Raw genomic sequence first — 9869 nt, forward strand, 5'->3', positions numbered from 1 at the left:
CGCATTCCTCCTAAAACTGTTAAAATTACAACCACATGTCCACTTTACACGTAATTAATGACATCTCGTCCAAATAATACTATTGGCGCTAAAACGATGCTAACCAACCTATCTCCTCTCCAAGACGTCTGGCTTTTAATACAGAAGTAAATCTCAAGAATCTCCATTACCAAAGTTTCCAATATTTAAACTGTTGTCTGCAGCTGACATTGCTATCATTTATTTGATTCAAAGAAGGTGGTGGGCAAGACTTCCAAGTTCGACTGGCGCGATGTTTTTCGGTGCCTATCTGCCATTGTTTAAATTGCTACCACATTCAAAACAGAGATACAAGTTGAGAATGGAAAAAAACCCTTTTATTATAAAATGTCAACAGTCAACAAAACAACTCCAGCCAACACTGGGAGGGGGGGGGGCAAAAACCAACGAAAACATAAAATTCTTTCTCAAAAAGATCTGGGTAAACACCTCACTAAACAAGTGAACGGAAACTTAAAAAGTGGTACTCAAGAACATACCAAATACAGGAAACAGCGACTCTAGCAGCTTTCCTTATAAAAGAACATAACTGTCCAGGGATTAGTCTTTCTTTCGTGGACCGATTCTCATAAACATGTCTCAATGGTTAACAAAAGACCCCACGTGACCTGCTCTCAATGGGCTTGGTGTGAAATCGCATTCCTTTAAAAACAGGTTACAACTTCCTCCGCCCAAAAAAAAAAAAAAAAAAAAAAATCAACAGACAAACCAATTCCCCTAAAAACGATGAGCCTTAAACTGCTTTGCGGTGGTACTCCGGGGGGGCTACTTCGTAGTCGCTTGCGTTGAAAAGTGATGCAGAGTTTTTCACGAGGTACCTGAAGGGGAACAAAAACAAATTAGTTCCACGCATTAATCACTCGCCAGTTTATTATAAAACAAAAACAGAAACAACAACAACCCAAGATGGTGTTTTGAACAAATGGGCTTGTGAAGCCCCCGACTGCTCACTTGAGGAAGTCCTGCAGGTAGCTGAGCAGAAGTGCTAGGCTCTTCTCATCCAGGGGCGTGTACGCCAGCATAGCTCCGATTCTCACTGTCAAAACCATAAACATGGAGCGGGGATTCATAAATTGCCTCATTGACTTAAGTGGCATCACAAATACTGTACTTTATATTCCTGCTCAATTTAACCTACGCTGTCATTTTGATATACATGCTTCACTTGTTGAAAACTATAAAAAAAAAGAAAGAAAACCCAGCAGCATCCTCTCACACTACAGATAAATGGATGGCACGATCTACAAGGCAAGACATGAAACAGCTGTGTGTTGCTGTAGATTTCAAGACTTACACCAATATCTCCCTTAGTACTAAGGTTAACTTTCATTCCTAAATTATGCATAATTTGTTCTTTTTGGATTGATTACCCTCGCCACTTGTGACAGTGCATATATTTGCTTGTTTGAAAAATGTCTCAGCTCACGTGACTGTCTCCTGCAGGCTGATCCAGATCTAACTGTCTCACCTGGACTACATGTTCTTTCGGTAACGCTTTCCATTAACTGCACGTAATAAGTGTTAGTTAATGGGTAACAAGACCCTTTTAAGTCCTTATAAAATGCTTAACATTATTATATGTTAATAAGACTATAATAAGCGTTAGTTAATCGGTAAGAAGGCCCTCATAAGTCATAACCTTTGCATTTTGTGGACTATCAAAATTCTTAATAACTTTAATCACAAGGGTGGCTATGGGAAAAGTTTTATGCAGATTGGACTTACAACCTGTGGAAAAAGGTTTTTTAAGTGCCACCTAGTGGCCGAAAACATGTTTATGATGTCATTATTAACACTTAGTCTTCACACAGTGTTAAGTGTTTTATAAGGACTTATAAGGGTTTTATTACCTATTAACTAACACTTATTACATGCAGTTATGTAAAGCATTACCATTTTTTCTAAACTGTACATCTCTACATCAAGGTCATAAGGAAATAAAATAAAATAGTGGTTAAGGTGTTATCTCCCGAATAGTACAAATATGAACTCAACAATTTGCAGTTTTACTTTTTCCCCACAAAATAGCTGTCACATAGTTACAAGTTTTAACACTAGGATGACCAAGCCGGTCATTTTGACCGTTTCGGATTTTCAAAGTTTAACAGTTTTGTGAAAAAAAATTATATATACATATATATATATATATATATATACACACACACACACACACACACAGACCTGCCACTCCCTGAAGGGTCCTAAAATTGCATATATTGCATTAAAATTAGTTTTAGATCAAAAATTGCACATTTTTTTTATAAGATCTACCTAAAACGACCATGAGCAGTCAAAATGACCGAACGTAATTTTTGCGTCATCGTGCGCGTCATGTCACTATTTATGACATGCGTTGGTCACGTCATTTCTTTCGTGAAGTTCACCGCTCTGTCCTAGAAACACACTATCGTTCTCCAGTGCAGAGTAATAGTCTAAACTTGATTTTGCCGTTTCAGACGCACCATGACTACCACCGAGGCATTGCAGTATTTACAGGCGTTGGACAGCGGCGATTTTAAATTGTTTCAAAATAGTATTAAAGTTGTTAAAATGTTAATTTTGGCGTCAGTCTTTTCTTAACAGACATACTAATATATGCAATGCATTAATATCTCAATTGGGTATTTATCTTGACAGAATATAGAGTTTAAAAACCGGTCGTTCTAGTAGCCTTTACATTATGGTTGTTGTTTGGGACCGTTTCAATGGTTATTTTCAGTTCTTTTTTTACATTTCACGTTTTATGGGACTTGTTACGTTTGTCAGATTAGCAATATGTGTTTTCCATTTTGTTTTTCAGGTAATATTTTCACTTTTTCAAATTTGCTATTCAAGTTTGACCATGTCTCTCTGAAGTTTAAATTGTTCAAAAATAGCACTATAGTTGTTAAAATGTTAATTTTGGTGTCAGTCGTTTCCTAACAGACATACTAACATGCAGTGCATTAACATCTCAATTGGGTATTTATCTTGACAGAAAATAGAGTTTAAAAATCGGCGGTTATTTTGCCTGCCAATGGTCCCTTTAGGTAGGAGTGAAATCCCGGTCGTTCTAGTGTTTAACGAGGAATTCAAATCGATTTTGTCAAAAGGTTTTGCTTGTTAAAAATAATCTTACCTGCCTATAAATGTAGAGGTCTATTTGCAATTAAAATGTTGTAAGTTCCTGGTCCAAAATGTGCCTGGTGAAATTTACACCATAACATTTAATAAATGGTACTGAACATGGTTTCAACAGATATTTAACATTTCCCTGCCCTTCTTGGTGATAGCAGATTTATTTTTTTTGGCTGTGCTTGATCAAAACTACCCATCTTACATAGAGAGAACAAGGCAGTATGCTGGTGTCTAGGTGCTTGTACCAAAGAGTCTGAGCAGGTGAGGGGCGCCGTAGATCTGAGACATGGATGTATCTGGGTGGTTTGCCAGGATGTCTGCATACTGTGGCCTCTCAAATTTGTAGAGAAGCTGTGTCCCCAGCATGACGTTAAAATACTCCCTAATGCCAGCAACCACTTCATTCACAGCAAACTCCCTGGGCAGATAAGAAAGAAACGTTAAGTCATTGTGGTATTGCAAGACAAATTTGGCGCTCCTCAGAGAAAAATTCTCTTTTAGATACCGTCCTTCAATATCAGGGAACATGACAAATGACCCTTTTTTTTAAAAGGTATAATTGTTTCTTTTACCAGTAAGAAACATTGATGTTTGTTTTACTTGCTGTCAGAGTTTCCTCTTGATTTCTTGTAGCTTGCATAATCTTCAAGAACTGAATCGACATTCTTCTTGGCTGGCAGGTGGAAAAGCTGTAGGAAAAAAATTATGCGTCATTCATTAGAGCCTTGTACGGACCAAAGGCTCCAGCCCTAGCCTGGCCCGACAAAAGTCTGCAATTTTTCAGCCCAAGCCTGACCCGAGACCGACACCATTATCACTTTAAGCTCTCTCTGACGCACTCTGATACATGCAAACACACACATGCACGGCATGGTCAACTGTCACGTGTAATGCACGTGTATGTATATTTATAATATAATCAATATAACAATATTTCATACAGTGGCCTATGTGTGCTCTGCACAAATATGGGCACAATAAAAGGAGAGAAGTTAAATGAGCTTGAGTCTGACCCGAGACCTCTCCATTTAAAAAAAAAAAAAAATGGCCCGAGCCCAGCCCTAATCAACGTGTCGGCACCAGGCAGGCTCGCACACCTCTATTATTCATATCACACAAACACAATGAACAGCATGAGGCATTGCACTGCACAGAGCTATTCGGATTGCATGGCAAAGCTTGTGCAGTGAGTTGTTGAGAACTGCTCTCTGGTCGCTAACCTGCTTTTGCCGTGTGATCAGGTCCCAGTCATCCACAAGCCATGGTTTCAGCTCTTCTGGGATTTTTACTTTCACCTCAACCCGATTTATGAAAGTCTCCTCCTAAACACAGAGGAATACATTTTAGCAGTAGCAATGAATCACTTTTGTTGCTGGAAAAAAGGGATGTAGAGTGTGCTAATGAAAGTGTGATGTTTCAGCCATTCTAAAGACATTTTCACATTAAGTACAATTGCTTCATACCGTGCCTGAGTACGACTGCCCCCACCCCGGCAGTCAGCTTTCACATTAGTAATGTTGTTCTGTACTCAAGTACACTTGCGTATCTATATACGAGATCAGCGCATGGTGCACGCATACGCAGATTTCAGAGGAGACAGGCGGTGTTGAGAAATGACTCAGTAGAATAGTAGTCCACTTCCGTGTTTTGGTACAGTTTTCACATCTGATGTGAACCGTACGAGTACACATGAACTGTACTCAAGACCACCTTTTCAAGCGAACCTGTGTACAGCTCATTGATCCGTAACCAGGTACGATATGCAGTGTTCACACTACTCAAACTGGTCTTTGGGGTCAAGTGTACTCAGATCTGGGCCTGGGTCCCTAGTGTAAAAGCACCCTAAACCTCTAGTCAGCCGATAATCATTGGGTTGGTATTGTACTGTCATTACTTTAAGAAGTGATATGAGTGTGTATTTTTTGATGGCACACATTTGTTTTTTTAAACAGCTGTGTTTACGCAGTGTTTTGCAGCAACTTTAAACATCTCATCATAGACAAGACCAGAAATAACCAGTTTCCAACTGCATTTTCCCCATCTACAACCAGCATCATCTTGCATATAGTTCAATTTCACAACCCTTGACCCCTAGCATAGGCTTACAGGTATGATTTCAAGTGCCTGATCATTTACAGTCAGTGTGGCTTGATGTTATTTCCTCTTTATGAAAGATTCACATAAGAGAAACATCTTGTGTAGAAATATAAGTTGTGAACATACACTTTCGACAGTTGGGTCAACACGTGCCCTCTTTTTCCTTGGAGGATGGGATGGGTCTCCCCCTGAACTGGTCCCTTCTCCTGCCCCTGGAGCTAAATGTGTAAAAAGGAGCAGGCAGATAAACGAATACATCCAAAGAATCACAAAAGCAATAAAAGGTTGAAAACTTGATCAAATCGACAGTTAAACGTAGAAGTTATTTCTTAAACTGCATAAAAATATGTTAAGTACAGTGAATTCATTAATACTCACCCTTCTGTTTGTTCTTTTTGTTTTTTCTAGAGAGAAAGACAGAATTTGAAAGTCCTTGAATTCAATATGAAAAAGGCAAACATATGGGGCATCTTTGCAAAGACTTTAGGTACTTTACAGAGAAAGACTTGCACTCACACATCACTTTTCTGCGACGCAGCGGGTATCTTCTTATTCGGTGCTACCCCCCTCATTCTTCCCTCTACATAATGGTCTCTACGCAAACGTATCCACCACAAGGAGGTCATTTCAATTACTTAAAAAAACAATTATGGAAGTTTCATGCATATAGAAGACTAGCCCAGGACCCTCATAGCAGAAACTAGTGTATTATGCTTTTAGTAAATTGGATGCTCAAAGCTGCAAGTGTCCCTCACAATTGACAAAGTTCAACCATGCATATTGATATCATTTTATTCATAATCAGTCACAGAGAATGGTTTTAAATGCTGCACACACTCAGGTTCCCATAACAAAAATCACATGAGTGAGAAGTGCAAATAACTGCCGTGACAGCCTGCACCTCCCGTAAGACAGCCAGTGTAAGCATAACAAAGAGGGGGGGGGCTGTTCACATCCAGTTCCTTGTGCTTTAAAGTGAAAATTCAACAAGTCAAGTCAGAGTTCATATATAGTGCATTATCACACGGAGGTGTCCCAACACACTTCGCAACAAAAACAGCATTAATACGAGAATCAACATACTTTGCAGTGAGAACGTAAATCAAAAAGGTAAGAGAAAGAACTCACTGATTAGCCCTCTGAAGCTCTTTCTGTTTCTGCAGGTTACTGTCCACATACTTAAGCACTCGGCTTTCAGGAACCCATTCGTCCCAACTAAAAGTCATGCGAGGATAAGAACAAGAATCAGGCACACGCCTTTCCTTTTCCGCACAATTCCGAATTAGCTGAGAATTTTGACTACTTACTTTTTATTCCACCCGCTATAATGAATGAAATATTTGATTTGCTTGTCCTTGATGTTTATTTTAACACACTGCAAAGACAGATCAGATGGAACAGAACACGAATAAATACACACCCCGCACCAAAAAAGAGGCTTACCAAGCCATTCATGAGCACAGTCTTAACAGGGGAGCGCCGACCGGACAGCCACATGGCCTACCTTAGCTTCGTAGAGCAATGGCCCATGAAAACACAGCACTCTTTCACCTGAACACAGAGGCATTGGATTGAAGTCAGTTTACACACAAACCCCTAAAGTCACCAAACTGTGGTCGTGCAGCTGAGTGGCTCAGTTGCACAACCGCGACGCTAGCTAGCCAAGACCCGGAGAACGACAGCTCGTTAGCCCGCTACCGCGTAGCAGTCAGGCAGTGTGCACCGTATTTGTCTAGCAGCATAGCAACACCACAACACGCTGGCTTTTGCATTCAGCTACTGCGAGGGACGCGGAGAAGTCGACGTGCCACGCCGTCCGACGTGAACGATTTTATTTGTTGTTTTTTTTTGCAGCCGCTTTTCTGCAACGCTGCCGCGGCGTGGGGCTAACGCTAGCGGGTCTGCGGCGGGGCGAGCGTTTGCGCCGCCGCCTCGCCTCGGCTCGGCTAGCCGCTACGACGCGCGGGTCTCCGCCGCCTCGTAGCTCGTAAGTCGAACAGGCTGCGACGTACCTTCTTGAAATTTAGGTTTAGGGTCCTGTTTCGGCGCCATTCACAGATCAAACGAGCAAAATATCTGAAAGATCAAATCCAGGCATCGCCAGCTCCTACTTCTGTAAGAAACGACGCCGCACTTTGACGTTCCTCTTCTTCTTCTTCTTGTACTTCTTCTCTTCCTTTTTTTTGTAGGCGCACGACTTTGGCGCATTACCGCCACCAACTGGCATGGGGGAGTATATCAGAATGTCTACTTTAAAAACAAAACAAAACAATCAACCCCTCACGTCTTCTCAATTGAACTAATTATTTCACAGGTTCATGAAAGGGACTGAAAGCTTCTCTCGGCAGCTGCTGCTGCACACCTTCTCCACAAACTCCCACAACACCCAGAAAGGTCCTTGCTGCATCTACAGTTGTGTCAATTCTCTCCAATTTCCTGTCTACTTCGGCATTTCAGTTAATTGCCATTGCCAAAAAGGCCAAAAACATGTCATCTGGTCTTTACAAAAGCAAAACTAGGCATACTTTTTGACAGACTTGACCTCCTTTGTTTCTTGTCTCACGTCATTCTCACCGTTTCTCTCCATTCTTTTAGCAGCTCCAGCATACGGCGATCCCCCTTTCTGCTCTCATCTTATTCACTTTCTCTTCCTTCACTTCTTTTTGGACACTTTGCTGACCCCGTATCATGGTTTACCTCGCAGTGCAGGCGCTTTGCTTGTGCAGTCTCCACTTCACAGTTTTCCACATTGCAGCTGGCCTTCCCACATCTTCCGTCTCCATTACATGCTGCAGCAACATGTCCATATTCTTGGCAACAAAACATCTGGGAGGAGCTCTCTCATATGGCCTCAACCTGTAACTATGTCAAATACATAGATGCAGCGTCCTCCTCCTTCCCTTCTCAGAATCTAGTCATTCTTCTTGCCCCACAACACACCTGCAACAGCCCGAAATGACAGCCCCTGAGTCATTCTATAATTGGGGGTACATTTCACATAAACAAAAAAAAAGCACAAAACTCATGTGTTTTCTCAATAAAACGACCAGTTGTTTAAGTTAAAATATTCCTTCAGTGTGATATATCCAATAGCTGCAAAGCTTAAACATGAACTAATTTTTGGTGTTTCAAGGGAAAGGATATGTTCGCTAGCTAGTTTGTCAACTATGTTGTGAACAAACTGTACGCCATTACAGACTTTGACTAAAGGTTTTACTTTAGGTAACATACAATTTTTTTGGGGTTCTTGTGTCTCTTCTGCCCTATGTACAATGATTTTTTAAAAGTTTTTTTAAATTTATTTAATATTTTGCAGATATAAATGTAACACGCTCAGCACTGTCGTAAGGGTCAGGAGTATATATATATTTTAATCATAAATCTGCGTTACAGGACATTTTGGTAGTTTTAAGAGATGCTATGCAAAACTCTAACCTGTGTGGATGTAGGACATACCCTGAAGGATATCAGAAGCAGCATCTTAGTTCGTTTAAATGTTAAAAAAAATCAGGAGTAACATAGTTGACTGGACATAATTAGTAACCATCAGCAATAGGGCTGTGTATTGGCGAGAATCCGGCGATACGATACAGGGGCGACTCAACATATCGCGATGTATCGCGATACTGTAAGAAAGGCGATATATTGCGATTTCATAGGCCTGGGTTCTTTGTGCTCGTGCTACTTCCTGTCTCAGTTTACGTTGTTGGCTGGAGTGGAAGAGTCAAACGGCTGAGGATAGATTACAACACTGTTATCTAGCGGTCGTGGGGTTACACACAACACACAATGTTCGTCAGGACGGCTCAGAAGAGTGGAGAAATTGGCCGCATTCAATTGGGGAGAAAAAGGGGAACATTTTTCACAAAAATTAAAATAAATAATAATCCGCATGAATCAAGCATTCTTGATCGGTCGTGTCTCTTCTTAATTCCCGGTAGTGGGTAAACTGGCTTCTGATGTTGACTATGCGCCCTTTCAAATGCTTCAGTTGGCCTTGAAACATCTCTAGGACAGTGTTTCTCAACCGGGGGTCCGCGGACCCCTAGTGGTCCGTGGTGTAATTGCAAGGGGTCCGTGAAAATAAAATATCTTTATAAAAAAAGGATCCTATGACATTTATAGAAATAGGATTATTTTACTCAAATGTGACTGAGACCTTTATCTACCTAAACTGTAAAGGGTAACAGGACTTTTTTCTCTAATTACATCTGTTTCACAAGTGTAATTTATTGTATTTTAATAAGAGATCTCGCTCCCGTTTGCATTGTTAAAAGTTACTGCATAAACATTCTGTTGTTACATATATCTGAAAGTTACTGAATACATATTCTGTTTTGTTACATATATCTGAAATTTACTGAATACATATTCTGTTGTGTTACATATATCTGACAGTTACTGAATACATATTCTGTGTTGTTACATATATCTGAAAGTTACTGAATACATATTCTGTTTTGTTACATATATCTGAAAGTTACTGCATAAGAATTCTGTTTTGTTAACTATGTCTAAGTTACAACTGAAAGCTCTTATTTTTGCCCCAAAGAGTGAATAAATGCTATAATGCAATTTAAAATGAAGTTTCTACTGTTTCTATCAAATTGCAACCC

General features: G+C 40.3%; 1 protein-coding gene across 2 annotated transcripts; it reads right to left on the minus strand.

Moving 5' to 3' along the window:
• Positions 1–340: 340 nt before the first annotated feature.
• morf4l1 (mortality factor 4 like 1) lies at positions 341–7407 on the minus strand. 2 transcript variants are annotated; one of them, XM_056281936.1, is made up of 12 exons: positions 7266–7407; positions 6758–6804; positions 6561–6628; positions 6382–6468; positions 5770–5847; positions 5632–5657; positions 5380–5471; positions 4377–4478; positions 3757–3845; positions 3402–3574; positions 991–1075; positions 341–857 (listed from the first exon to the last, which is right to left on the minus strand). In XM_056281936.1, exons 1-12 carry the CDS (start codon positions 7303–7305, stop codon positions 773–775), a joined length of 972 nt encoding a protein of 323 aa, XP_056137911.1. In that variant the 5' UTR covers positions 7306–7407; the 3' UTR covers positions 341–772. The 2 variants fall into 2 exon arrangements, with proteins under 2 accessions (XP_056137911.1, XP_056137912.1); XM_056281937.1 differs by lacking the exons at positions 6561–6628; positions 7266–7407 and having other exon boundaries at positions 6697–6804.
• Between the last annotated feature and the right edge of the window lie 2462 nt (positions 7408–9869).

This window comes from Lampris incognitus, chromosome 6 (assembly GCF_029633865.1).
Source record: "Lampris incognitus isolate fLamInc1 chromosome 6, fLamInc1.hap2, whole genome shotgun sequence".
NCBI lineage: Eukaryota > Metazoa > Chordata > Actinopteri > Lampriformes > Lampridae > Lampris > Lampris incognitus.

Bases quoted from the DNA above. Each gene is read 5' to 3' on its own strand.
- morf4l1 (XM_056281936.1), bottom strand. From the start codon at position 7,305: ATGGCGCCGAAACAGGACCCTAAACCTAAATTTCAAGAAG. The intron at 4,479-5,379 runs GTATGTTCACAA...CTCTGTGTTTAG, and splicing joins TTGACCCAACTGTCGAAAGT to GAGGAGACTTTCATAAATCG. The intron at 3,846-4,376 runs GTTAGCGACCAG...TTTTTCCTACAG, and splicing joins TGATCACACGGCAAAAGCAG to CTTTTCCACCTGCCAGCCAA.